We start from the raw sequence: 15,170 nt of genomic DNA, 5'->3' as shown, positions 1-15,170 counted from the left end.
GAGACTGAGTGTGAACGAATCTGGCCTTTGTTGTCTTTTCCTAGCGCTACCTTGCGCACATGAGGGTGGATGGGGTTGCTATTTCATGTGTGATGGGGTGGCAATGGGAATGAATAAAGGAAGACAGTATGAATTATGTACATGGGTATATATGTATATGTCTGTGTGTGTATATATATGTATACGTTGAGATGTAAAGGTATGTATATTTACATGTGTGGACGTTAGTACATAATTCAAAAATGCCCTCTTCTCTACCTTACTCATCCTCTAATAGCTTTGTACATCCCTCTTTTTAAACAGGGTCTTTCAAAGGCTGAAATTAAGGCGTGATGAGAGGAGGCGACATCCTCTTATTACTTCAAAATTCAAATAATCATGCTGTTTGTTGTCTAAGTTAAGGGATGGCTGATGATTCTGCTGCATATGTTTCCCTCACATTTCACAAAAATGTAGCATTTTGCTCTTATATAATTACATTTTTCACAATTATCATGTGAGTGGATTACCACCAGACCCTTTACCCAACCCACACTCATGTTAAAATTTTAGAATTCGAATGCTGTGTATTCCTAATATCCTGTCCATTTTCATCACACAACTCCACAAGCTTAGTTGCTAATAAGGGCTTATCGTATGAGCTTGTCTATGGTTTTATGTATTTTCATCATTTTCATGTGAATGATACTGTAGTATTGGCTTATGCTTCTGATTTACATTTTATTTTTCCATTTTTTCTAAAAGTGAATTCCTCACTCTAGTTGTAATCTTGGCTGAAAGTTTAATAGACTTTTTAGTGACTCTGGGTTTTGCCTGCTTTCTTAGAAATAACACAAATGCATGATGGTAAGTTTTGCCTGCTTTCTTAGAAATATCACAAATGCATACCACAGTCTTGTTGTATACCCTGCTAAACACCAAGGTTCTCTTTTTTCACATCTCATCAATATCTCCAGCTTGGTTTTGAGTGTTCATTTCCAAGCCTTCCTCATAGCATAAAGAATTATTCATATGTTACAAGTGTGAATTGTAGCTCAGTATAAGTGAATGTTGGGTAGGAAGAAGTGTTTTGCCCATGTTCATATTCATTTCTTTTGTAATCAGTATAAATGTGGGTGAAGTGTATATTCAAAGAGGCCGATTGTCTCACATATACTATTGTTCTCTAATGTTTAATGTGTATGGTACAAATTAATTTTCTTTGAATTTTGCAGGGCTCATATGTTCACTCCAGAAGGGCAAGAGGTTCTAGTGACTGGGGATAAGGTGTCTGCAGATGGTCTGGCAGTGGACTGGATTCACAAGAATATCTACTATACTGAAACCAGTAACTTCAAGATACACATGGTCTCATGGGATGCTAGGTGGTCCAAGACAATTGCCAATGAGGAACTGGGACAACCACGAGCTATTGTTGTCAGTCCAATTGATGGGTAAGGAGTGAGGTTTTCCTTTGAATATAATTTTTGGTATCAATGCTGATATACATCTCAAATAAGTGCTTACAAATTTTGATATCTTTTTACATGAGTCAGTTTCAGAAGGAAGTTTTTTTTCATACATTATAATAAAAAACCTTGATATTGCTGTAACATATACCTGATATTCATATGTATGTAAAAAAATACATGACTATGCAATTAATATCTACTTTACACAGGTACATATTCTGGACTGACTGGGGTAATCCACCTAAGATAGAACGTGCTGGACTAGATGGGGCTACCCGTACTGCGATAATCACCAGCCCACATCTTTATTGGCCAAATGGCATTACTATTGACTATACTGATTCCTCCACCAAACATCTGTATTGGTGTGATGGTAAACTTAACACCATCAGCATGTCTGATCTTGATGGATCACAAATTAAGGTAAATACTGACATATTTCACTGGGTTTCTATTTGCTATGATTCTTTTAATTATATATATGGTTGATGCTATGACTCTGGTGTGATATTTGCATTATGAATGGACAGATCATGTAATGGGTGTTAGCATAATAAGATACTGGTTAAAATCACCATGAAAACTTTACTGTTTAATACAGAATTAAACCAGTCTTTAGAAATATATACACATATACCAGTTATATATACACATGTACTAGTTGTATATACACATGTACCAGTTACATATGCACATGCACCAGTTATATGTACATATGTAACAGCACTGGTTATATATTCACATATATCAATTATATGTTGTTCCTGAGGTAGGGGAGAAAGAATTCTACCTCTGTATTCCCTGCATGTCATAAAAGGCTACTAAAAGAGGAGGGAGCAGGGGGCTGGAAATCCTCTCCTTCAGTTTCTACTTTTCCTAAAGAAGGATGAGAGAAGGAGGCCAAGTAATGACTTTCCCTCTAAGATTCAGTCCTCAGTTCTTAACGCTACCTCGCTAACTCGGGAAATGGTGAATATGTGTGAAAAACAATTATATGTAGACATGTACCAGTTATATATACACATGGACTAGTTATGTTTACACATATACCAGTTACTTTGTTTTTACTTCACAGGTGATTCTCTTCTCATCAGCTGTCCTTCGCTTGCCGTTCTCTCTCACAGTATTTGAGGACCGATTATTTTGGACAGACTGGTCACAGCTTGCAATACACAGTGCGAACAAATTCACTGGGGAAGACATCCAAAAGGTGTCAGCTGGACATTTAGTAAGTTATCTCACATGGTATCTGTTAGTATTCAAGAAGCTGCTCTGCATATTTAATGCAGGTTGTTATATCCAGTACCATTCTAGTGTCCACTTGTTGTATAGATTCTGACATCAGAAAGGCAACATCATTTCAATGTGATTTTTTCATATATGTTCACCATTTCCTGTGTTAGCAAGATAGTGCCAGGAAGAAGGAAATTGCCTTGTTTGATCACACAATTTGTAGCTCTCATGTATAATGCACCAAAACCAAAGCCCATCCACAACCAGGCCCCACAGGCCTTTCTGTGGTTTCTCCAGACAAATTCATTTGTCTTGATTCAGCCCATTGTTGCACATTATCCCCTGGATACCACATTGCTCCAGTTCACTCTATCCCTTGTATTCTTTATACCCTCCTGCATAATTAAGCCCAGTGCTTTCAAAGAAATTTTCAATCCATCCTTCCACCTCCTTTGTTTCCTCCCTTTTCCTTTGTCCCTCCACTTCTGACATGTATATACCCTTTTAGTCATCCTTTCCTCTTTTATCCTCTCCATATGTCCAAACCATTTCAGCACACCCTCTTCAACTATTCATATATCAATGTTTCTTATGCCTCTTCCCAGTGAGAACTCCCTCTAGGATGGCCATGGCAAAAGTTTCCATAACTGGTGAACTCGACTGCAGCTTCTTAGCCTTTAGTGCCTCACCTTTCTCAGGCCATTAGCAGAGGGCAACACTTATACATACTCCTATTATAACCACACCTCCCTCTTATCGTATCATTTCTTATTCAGTCAACCCTCCATACATCTCATATTATCCTCACACATTTCATATCCAATACATTCAGCCTATCCCTTACACAGTCACATATAGTTAGCACCAACAGAAATATTGTTCCACCAAACATACCCATCTTTGCCCTGAAAGACAGTGACCTATCTTTTTATACATTCCTTAAATGCACCCAAGACCTCTGCCTTCATATCTACCTAATGTCTCAGTTCAGTTCCCATGGTTCCGTTGCTGTTGTGTCTACTCCCAGGTATCTACAACACTCCACTTCCTCCTAGGTCTCTCCATTCAAACTCACACGCCCTCTTTTGATTCCTGAACCTAATAACCTTGCTTTTATTCACAATTTCTCTCACCTTTCTCCTTTCACACACTCACAACAAACTCATACACAAGCTTTTGCAGTTTCTCTCAGATCGGTCACTAATGGCATATCATCAGCAAACAACTGGCTCACATCCCAGGCCCTCTCAACCCCAGGAGACTGCATACTGGCTTCTCTCTCCAAGACACTTGCATTTACCTCCCTCACCACCCCATCCAAAAACAGATTAAATAACCATGGTGACATCAGTTATCCATGCCACAGCCCAGCTTCACTTGAAACCACTCACCCTCCTCTTGAGCCACTCGTACACAAACCTTGATTTTCTAGCAAACACGCTTCACTGCTTTTGATGGCTCTCCTCCCACACCATATATATATATATATATATATATATATATATATATATATATATATATATATATATATATATATATATATATATATATATATATATATATATTTTTTTTTTTTTTTTTTTTTTTTTTTTATACTTTGTCGCTGTCTCCCGCGTTTGCGAGGTAGCGCAAGGAAACAGACGAAAGAAATGGCTCAACCCCCCCCCCATACACATGTATATACATACGTCCACACACGCAAATATACATACCTACACAGCTTTCCATGGTTTACCCCAGACGCTTCACATGCCTTGATTCAATCCACTGACAGCACGTCAACCCCGGTATACCACATCGCTCCAATTCACTCTATTCCTTGCCCTCCTTTCACCCTCCTGCATGTTCAGGCCCCGATCACACAAAATCTTTTTCACTCCATCTTTCCACCTCCAATTTGGTCTCCCTCTTCTCCTCGTTCCCTCCACCTCCGACACATATATCCTCTTGGTCAATCTTTCCTCACTCATTCTCTCCATGTGCCCAAACCACTGCAAAACACCCTCTTCTGCTCTCTCAACCACGCTCTTTTTATTTCCACACATCTCTCTTACCCTTACGTTACTCACTCGATCAAACCACCTCACACCACACATTGTCCTCAAACATCTCATTTCCAGCACATCCATCCTCCTGCACACAACTCTATCCATAGCCCACGCCTCGCAACCATACAACATTGTTGGAACCACTATTCCTTCAAACATACCCATTTTTGCTTTCCGAGATAATGTTCTCGACTTCCACACATTCTTCAAGGCCCCCAGAATTTTCGCCCCCTCCCCCACCCTATGATCCACTTCCGCTTCCATGGTTCCATCCGCTGCCAGATCCACTCCCAGATATCTAAAACACTTCACTTCCTCCAGTTTTTCTCCATTCAAACTCACCTCCCAATTGACTTGATCCTCAACCCTACTGTACCTAATAACCTTGCTTTTATTCACATTTATTCTTAACTTTCTTCTTCCACACACTTTACCAAACTCAGTCACCAGCTTCTGCAGTTTCTCACATGAATCAGCCACCAGCGCTGTATCATCAGCGAACAACAACTGACTCACTTCCCAAGCTCTCTCATCCCCAACAGACTTCATACTTGCCCCTCTTTCCAAAACTCTTGCATTTACCTCCCTAACAACCCCATCCATAAACAAATTAAACAACCATGGAGACATCACACACCCCTGCCGCAAACCTACATTCACTGAGAACCAATCACTTTTTTTTATTTTGCTTTGTCGCTGTCTCCCGCGTTTGCGAGGTAGCGCAAGGAAACAGACGAAAGAAATGGCCCAACTCACTCCCATACACATATATACACATACACGTCCACACACGCAAATATACATACCTATACATCTCAATGTACACATATATATACACACACAGACACATACATATATACCCATGCACACAATTCACACTGACTGCCTTTATTCATTCCCATCGCCACCTCGCCACACATAGAATACCATCCCCCTCCCCCCTCATGTGTGTGAGGTAGCGCTAAGAAAAGACAACAAAGGCCCCATTCGTTCACACTTAGTCTCTAGCTGTCATGCAATAATGCCCGAAACCACAGCTCCCTTTCCACATCCAGGCCCCACACAACTTTCCATGGTTTACCCCAGACACTTCACATGCCCTGATTCAATCCACTGACAGCACGTCAACACCTGTGTACCACATCGATCCAATTCACTCTATTCCTTGCCCGCCTTTCACCCTCCTGCATGTTCAGGCCCCAATCACTCAAAATCTTTTTCACTCCATCTTTCCACCTCCAATTTGGTCTCCCACTTCTCCTCGTTCCCTCCACCTCCGACACATATATCCTCTTGGTCAATCTTTCCTCACTCATTCTCTCCATGTGCCCAAACCATTTCAAAACACCCTCTTCTGCTCTCTCAACCACGCTCTTTTTATTTCCACACATCTCTCTTACCCTTACATTACTTACTCGATCAAACCACCTCACACCACACATTGTCCTCAAACATCTCATTTCCAGCACATCCACCCTCCTGCGCACAACTCTATCCATAGCCCACGCCTCGCAACCATACAACATTGTTGGAACCACTATTCCTTCAAACATAGCCATTTTTGCTTTCTGAGATAATGTTCTCGACTTCCACACATTCTTCAAGGCTCCCAGGATTTTCGCCCCCTCCCCCACCCAATCATTCACTTCCGCTTCCATGGTTCCATCCGCTGCCAGATCCACTCCCAGATATCTAAAACACTTTACTTCCTCCAGTTTTTCTCCATTCAAACTTACCTCCCAGTTGACTTGACCCTCAACCCTACTGTACCTAATAACCTTGCTCTTATTCACATTTACTCTTAACTTTCTTCTTTCACACACTTTACCAAACTCAGTCACCAACTTCTGCAGTTTCTCACATGAATCAGCCACCAGCGCTGTATCATCAGCGAACAACAAATGACTCACTTCCCAAGCTCTCTCATCCACAACAGACTTCATACTTGCCCCTCTTTCCAAAACTCTTGCATTCACCTATATATATATATATATATATATATATATATATATATATATATATATATTATTTTTTTATTTTTTATTATACTTTGTCGCTGTCTCCCGCGTTTGCGAGGTAGCGCAAGGAAACAGACGAAAGAAATGGCCCAACACCCCCCCCATACACATGTATATACATACGTCCACACACGCAAATATGCATACCTACACAGCTTTCCATGGTTTACCCCAGACGCTTCACATGCCCTGATTCAATCCACTGACAGCACGTCAACCCCGGTATACCACATTGATCCAATTTACTCTATTCCTTGCCCTCCTTTCACCCTCCTGCATGTTCAGGCCCCGATCACACAAAATCTTTTTCACTCCATCTTTCCACCTCCAATTTGGTCTCCCTCTTCTCCTCGTTCCCTCCACCTCCGACACATATATCCTCTTGGTCAATCTTTCCTCACTCATTCTCTCCATGTGCCCAAACCATTTCAAAACACCCTCTTCTGCTCTCTCAACCACACTCTTTTTATTTCCACACATCTCTCTTACCCTTACGTTACTTACTCGATCTAACCACCTCACACCACACATTGCCCTCAAACATCTCATTTCCAGCACATCCATCCTCCTGCGCACAACTCTATCCATAGCCCATGCCTCGCAACCTTACAACATTGTTGGAACCACTATTCCTTCAAACATACCCATTTTTGCTTTCCTAGATAATGTTCTCGACTTCCACACATTCTTCAAGGCTCCCAGGATTTTCGCCCCCTCCCCCACCCTATGATCCACTTCCGCTTCCATGGTTCCATCCACTGCCAGATCCACTCCCAGATATCTAAAACACTTTACTTCCTCCAGTTTTTCTCCATTCAAACTTACCTCCCAATTGACTTAACCCTCAACCTTACTGTACCTAATAACCTTGCTCTTATTCACATTTACTCTTAACTTTCTTCTTTCACACACTTTACCAAACTCAGTCACCAGCTTCTGCAGTTTCTCACATGAATCAGCCACCAGCGCTGTATCATCAGCGAACAACAACTGACTCACTTTCCAAGCTCTCTCATCCACAACAGACTTCATACTTGCCCCTCTTTCCAAAACTCTTGCATTTACCTCCCTAACAACCCCATCCATAAACAAATTAAACAACCATGGAGACATCACACACCCCTGCCGCAAACCTACATTCACTAAGAACCAATCACTTTCCTCTCTTCCTACACGTACACATGCCTTACATCCTCGATAAAAACTTTTCACTGCTTCTAACAACTTGCCTCCCACACCATATATTCTTAATACCTTCCACAGAGCATCTCTATCAACTCTATCATATGCCTTCTCCAGATCCATAAATGCTACATACAAATCCATTTGCTTTTCTAAGTATTTCTCACATACATTCTTCAAAGCAAACACCTGATCCACACATCCTCTACCACTTCTGAAACCACACTGCTCTTCCCCAGTCTGATGCTCTGTACATGCCTTCACCCTCTCAATCAATACCCTCCCATATAATTTACCAGGAATACTCAACAAACTTATACCTCTGTAATTTGAGCGCTCACTCTTATCCCCTTTGCCTTTGTACAATGGCACTATGCACGCATTCCGCCAATCCTCAGACACCTCACCATGAGTCATACATACATTAAATAACCTTACCAACCAGTCAATAATACAGTCACCCCCTTTTTTAATAAATTCCACTGCAATACCATCCAAACCTGCTGCCTTGCCAGCTTTCATCTTCTGCAAAGCTTTTACTACCTCTTCTCTGTTTACCAAATCATTTTCCCTAACCCTCTCACTTTGCACACCACCTCGACCAAAACACCCTATATCTGCCACTCTATCATCAAACACATTCAACAAACCTTCAAAATACTCACTCCATCTCCTCACATCACCACTACTTGTTATCACCTCCCCATTTGCGCCCTTCACTGAAGTTCCCATTTGCTCCCTTGTCTTACGCACTTTATTTACCTCCTTCCAGAACATCTTTTTATTCTCCCTAAAATTTAATGATACTCTCTCACCCCAACTCTCATTTGCCCTCTTTTTCACCTCTTGCACCTTTCTCTTGACCTTGTGTCTCTTTCTTATATACATCTCCCGCTCAATTGCTTTTTTTCCCTGCAAAAATTGTCCAAATGCCTCTCTCTTCTCTTTCACTAATAATCTTACCTCTTCATCCCACCACTCACTACCCTTTCTAATCAACCCACCTCCCACTCTTCTCATGCCACAAGCATCTTTTGCGCAGTCCATCACTGATTCCCTAAATACATCCCATTCCTCCCCCACTCCCCTTACTTCCATTGTTCTCACCTTTTTCCATTCTGTACTCAGTCTCTCCTGGTACTTCCTCGCACAAGTCTCCTTCCCAAGCTCACTTACTCTCACCACCCTCTTCACCCCAACATTCACTCTTCTTTTCTGAAAACCCATACAAATCTTCACCTTAGCCTCCACAAGATAATGATCAGACAATCCTCCAGTTGCACCTCTCAGCACATTAACATCCAAAAGTCTCTCTTTCGTGCGCCTGTCAATTAACACATAATCCAATAACGCTCTCTGGCCATCTCTCCTACTTACATACGTATACTTATGTATATCTCGCTTTTTAAACCAGGTATTCCCAATCACCAGTCCTTTTTCAGCACATAAATCTACAAGCTCTTCACCATTTCCATTTACAACACTGAACACCCCATGTATACAGATTATTCCCTCAACTGCCACATTACTCACCTTTGCATTCAAATCACCCATCACTATAACCCGGTCTCGTGCATCAAAACCACTAACACACTCATTCAGCTGCTCCCAAAACACTTGCCTCTCATGATCTTTCTTCTCATGCCCAGGTCCATATGCACCAATAATCACCCATCTCTCTCCATCAACTTTCAGTTTTACCCATATTAATCGAGAATTTACTTTCTTACATTCTATCACATACTCCCACAACTCCTGTTTCAGGAGTACTGCTACTCCTTCCCTTGCTCTTGTCCTCTCACTAACCCCTGACTTTACTGCCAAGACATTCCCAAACCACTTTTCCCCTTTACCCTTGAGCTTCGTTTCACTCAGAGCCAAAACATCCAGGTTCCTTTCCTCAAACATACTACCTATCTCTCCTTTTTTCACATCTTGGTTACATCCACACACATTTAGACACCCCAGTCTGAGCCTTCGAGGAGGATGAGCACTCCCCGCGTGACTCCTTCTTCTGTTTCCCATTTTAGAAAGTTAAAAAATATATATATATATATATATATATATATATATATATATATATATATATATATATATATATATATATATATATATCTTTTCCTTCTTTCATACTATTCGCCATTTCCCGCATTAGCAAGGTAGCGTTAAGAACAGAGGACTGGGCCTTTGAGGGAATATCCTCACCTGGCCCCCTTCTCTGTTCCTTCTTTTGGAAAATTAAAATAAGAAATGAGAGGGGAGGATTTCCAGCCCCCCCCGCTCCCTTCCCTTTTAGTCGCCTTCTACGACATGCAGGGAATACGTGGGAAGTATTCTTTCTCCCCTATCCCCTGGGGATAGGGATAACATATATGTATATATATATATATATTCCCTGGGGATAGGGGAGAAAGAATACTTCCCACGTATTCCCTGCGTGTCGTAGAAGGCGACTAAAAGGGAAGGGAGCGGGGGGCTGGAAATCCTCCCCTCTCGTTTTTTTTTTTTTTTTTTTTTTAATTTTCCAAAAGAAGGAACAGAGAAGAGGTCCAGGTGAGGATATTCCCTCAAAGGCCCAGTCCTCTGTTTTTAACGCTACCTCGCTGTCGTGGGAAATAGCGAATAGTATGAAAAAAAAAAAAAAAATATATATATATATATATATATATATATATATATATATATATATATATATATATATATATATATATATATATATATGGTGTGGGAGGAAAGTTGTTAGAAGCAGTGAAAAGTTTTTATCGAGGATGTAAGGCATGTGTACGTGTAGGAAGAGAGGAAAGTGATTTGTTCTCAGTGAATGTAGGTTTGCGGCAGGGATGTGTGATGTCTCCATGGTTGTTTAATTTGTTTATGGATGGGGTTGTTAGGGAGGTAAATGCAAGAGTTTTGGAAAGAGGGGCAAGTATGAAGTCTGTTGGGGATGAGAGAGCTTGGGAAGTGAGTCAGTTGCTGTTCGCTGATGATACAGCGCTGGTGGCTGATTCATGTGAGAAACTGCAGAAGCTGGTGACTGAGTTCGGTAAAGTGTGTGGAAGAAGAAAGTTAAGAGTAAATGTGAATAAGAGCAAGGTTATTAGGTACAGTAGGGTTGAGGGTCAAGTCAATTGGGAGGTGAGTTTGAATGGAGAAAAACTGGAGGAAGTGAAGTGTTTTAGATATCTGGGAGTGAATCTGGCAGCGGATGGAACCATGGAAGCGGAAGTGGATCATAGGGTGGGGGAGGGGGCGAAAATTCTGGGGGCCTTGAAGAATGTGTGGAAGTCGAGAACATTATCTCGGAAAGCAAAAATGGGTATGTTTGAAGGAATAGTGGTTCCAACAATGTTGTATGGTTGCGAGGCGTGGGCTATGGATAGAGTTGTGCGCAGGAGGATGGATGTGCTGGAAATGAGATGTTTAAGGACAATGTGTGGTGTGAGGTGGTTTGATCGAGTGAGTAACGTAAGGGTAAGAGAGATGTGTGGAAATAAAAAGAGCGTGGTTGAGAGAGCAGAAGAGGGTGTTTTGAAGTGGTTTGGGCACATGGAGAGAATGAGTGAGGAAAGATTGACCAAGAGGATATATGTGTCGGAGGTGGAGGGAACGAGGAGAAGAGGGAGACCAAATTGGAGGTGGAAAGATGGAGTGAAAAAGATTTTGTGTGATCGGGGCCTGAACATGCAGGAGGGTGAAAGGAGGGCAATGAATAGAGTGATTTGGAGCGATGTGGTATACCGGGGTTGACGTGCTGTCAGTGGATTGAATCAAGGCATGTGAAGCGTCTGGGGTAAACCATGGAAAGCTGTGTAGGTATGTATATTTGCGTGTGTGGACGTATGTATATACATGTGTATGGGGGGGGTTGGGCCATTTCTTTCGTCTGTTTCCTTGCGCTACCTCGCTAACGCGGGAGACAGCGACAAAGTATAATAAAAAAAAATGATATATATATATATATATATATATATATATGTGTATATATATATATATATATATATATATATATATGGATGATATGGTTATGCCTGACTTTTATATGTTATTGCAGGGCTGAACTGTGGTTTTTGAGATTGAACAGAGGGAAAATGTGACTATTTGGAAGAGATTAGGTGGAAATTGCATTGTAGCACTGTCGAATTTAACCAGGTTACTGCTTCCTTGCTCTGAGATGGTACACAATGCATTAAGAAAGGAAATATGTTCAGTACAAGAATATGAGTTTTAGAGTGAGGAGGGGAGGAAATTTAAGTATGCAGAGTGGAATTATAACCATGAGAGTAAATAGAATTAAAGTTTGAAGATGAAGATCATTTATGGAGAGAGTAGGCAATTGGGCATTGAGAGAGAATTTGCTTCAGGATTGACTACTGCTATAGACCATCAGAGCTTCAGGATTGACTACTGCCATGAACCATCAAAGAACAAAGAGAAGCAGATATGCTAAGACTGTGCCACACCAAGTGCCACACTCTGCCATTTTCTCTGGAAATGTTGAGAGCCAAAACAAAAGATTCACCAAAATCCCTGAGTCAGGAGGACCAGAGTAGAGTCATACAGGAGACCAGAGTAGAGTCATACTGGAGAGTTCATTGTGGAAGTCATATTTATGATATGCAAGAACAAATGGAATTCTAAGTGGACAGTTAAAGACTTTAAGGCAGCAGAGGAGAGAGCACCAAGGTAATAGTTGGAAAGGTTAGAAGAGTCCCCTTTCTTAATGATTGGCTGCACTAAGGCATGCTTCCAAGAAGGGAGAAGAGGTTTTCATCAAATTTCATATTGTTACTTCTGTTTCATTGATCAGGATATGCTTTCACTTGAGAATGAGATGCTAATTTTGGGTTTATAAATGTTCTTTGATTGTCTTCTGTGATATTGAAAGACTGAAAACAAATAATTTTCTTTTTACAGCTTGAATCGCCAAAGGTAGTTCATGTGTATCACAAAAATCGGCAGCTAGAGGGGGAAAATGTATGCACATCTCATACATGCAGTCATTTTTGTGTACGTAGTGTTCTGGGTATTCCACTGTGTGTTTGCCCAGATAACATGGTGCTTTCAACTGAGGATTATGCCACTTGTGTTACTTATGGTGAGTACTCTTTTTAGTTGCATTTGTTTGCTAGTACTTTAATTAGGAATCATAATGGTATTGTCTGTTGTATCATGAGATAGTATTATCTAATCAGAGCATCTAAAGAGCCATAAGAAAATTGTATATTTCTATGGTAACATTTATGGTTAATTTATAATGCTATTTGCTCCTTTTACAGATACTACAGACTTACCTCCTGCTGTAACTTCAATTGAGCACAAGAGTGATACTCCAAGTGTAAAAGATCACAGCATTATTGTAACAATGTCCCCTGTGTCTTCAGATGGTACTCAGAGTTCCAGTTCTAAAGGTGCTCCTACACCAGTATCTTCAGATGAGGCTCCACGCCCTCTAAGTATACCTACATCAGTATCATTAGATGGTACTCAGAGTTCCAGCTTAATAGGTTCTACTGAAAATCCATTCGAAAGACCTCCAGTTAACACAAGTCCTCAAGTTGGCATGATCCTTGGAGTTGCTCTTGGCTTTACTGTGGTGCTAGCACTAGCTGTAGTGGTAAGTTTAGTGATCCTATTATTATATTATTTTGCTTTGTCGCTGTCTCCCGCGTTAGCGAGGTAGCGCAAGGAAACAGACGAAAGAATGGCCCAACCCGCCCACATACACATGTATATACATACATGTCCACACACGCACAATATACATACCTATACATCTCAATGTACACATATATATACACACACAGACATATACATATATACACATGTACATAATTCATACTGGCTGCCTTTATTTGTTCCCATCGCCACCTCGCCACACATGGAATAACAACCCCCTCCCCCCTCATGTGTGCGAGGTAGCGCTAGGAAAAACACCAAAGGCCCCATTCGTTCACACTCAGTCTCTAGATGTCATGTAATAATGCACCGAAACCACAGCTCCCTTTCCACATCCAGGCCCCACACACTTTGCATGGTTTACCACAGACGCTTCACATGCCCTGGTTCAGTCCATTGACAGCACCTCGACCCCGGTATACCACATCATTCCGATTCACTCTATTCCTTGCCCGCCTTTCACCCTCCTGCATGTTCAGGCCCCGATCACTCAAAATCTTTTTCACTCCATCTTTCCACCTCCAATTTGGTCTCCCACTTCTCCTCGTTCCCTCCACCTCTGACACATATATCCTCTTGGTCAATCTTTCCCCACTCATTCTCTCCATGTGACCAAACCATTTCAAAACACCCTCTCCTGCTCTCTCAGCCACACTCTTTTTATTTCCAAACATCTCTCTCACCCTTACATTACTTACTCGATCAAACCACCTCACACCACATATTGTCCTCAAACATCTCATTTCCAGCACATCCACCCTCCTGCGCACAACTCTATCCATAGCCCACGCCTCGCAACCATACAACATTGTTGGAACCACTATTCCTTCAAACACCCATTTTTGCTTTCCGAGATAATGTTCTCGACTTCCAAACATTCTTCAAGGCTCCCAGAATTTTCGCCCCCTCCCCCACCCTATGATTCACTTCCGCTGCCAAATCCACTCCCAGATATCTAAAACACTTCACTTCCTCCAGCTTTTCTCCTTTCAAACTTACCTCCCAATTGACTTGACCCTCAACCCTACTGTACCTAATAACCTTGCTCTTATTCACATTTAACTTTCTTCTTTCACACACTTTACCAAACTCAGTCACCAGCTTCTGCAGTTTCTTACATGAATTAGCCACCAGCGCTGTATCATCAGCGAACAACAACTGACTCACTTCCCAAGCTCTCTCATCCACAACAGACTGCATACTTGCCCCTCTTTCCAAAACTCTTGCATTCGCCTCCCTAACAACCCTATGCATAAACAAATTAAACAACCATGGAGACATCACACACCCCTGCCGCAAACCTACATTCACTGAGAACCAATCACTTTCCTCTCTTCCTACACGTACACATGCCTTACGTCCTCGATAAAAACTTTTCACTGCTTCTAACAACTTGCCTCCCACACCATATATTCTTATATACATATATATATATATATATATATAGATATATATATATATATATATAGATACCTGGGAGTGGATCTGGCAGCGGATGGAACCATGGAAGCGGAAGTGGATCATAGGGTGGGGGAGGGGGCGAAAATCCTGGGAGCCTTGAA

The 15,170-nt window shown here is 41.4% G+C and overlaps 1 protein-coding gene across 1 annotated transcript in view; it reads left to right on the top strand.

Moving 5' to 3' along the window:
• Positions 1-15,170, top strand: part of LOC139750921 (low-density lipoprotein receptor-like) — a 93,599-nt gene that overhangs the window by 61,605 nt on the left and 16,824 nt on the right. The window contains exons 11-15 of the mRNA XM_071665813.1: positions 1,215-1,433; positions 1,661-1,874; positions 2,527-2,679; positions 12,847-13,027; positions 13,209-13,546. Coding sequence (XP_071521914.1) covers positions 1,215-1,433; positions 1,661-1,874; positions 2,527-2,679; positions 12,847-13,027; positions 13,209-13,546 — 1,105 coding nt within the window. The remainder of the gene's footprint in view (positions 1-1,214; positions 1,434-1,660; positions 1,875-2,526; positions 2,680-12,846; positions 13,028-13,208; positions 13,547-15,170) is intronic.

Source organism: Panulirus ornatus, chromosome 10 (assembly GCF_036320965.1).
Source record: "Panulirus ornatus isolate Po-2019 chromosome 10, ASM3632096v1, whole genome shotgun sequence".
NCBI classification, from domain to species: domain Eukaryota; kingdom Metazoa; phylum Arthropoda; class Malacostraca; order Decapoda; family Palinuridae; genus Panulirus; species Panulirus ornatus.
This window is presented reverse-complemented; position numbering and strand designations above follow the sequence as displayed.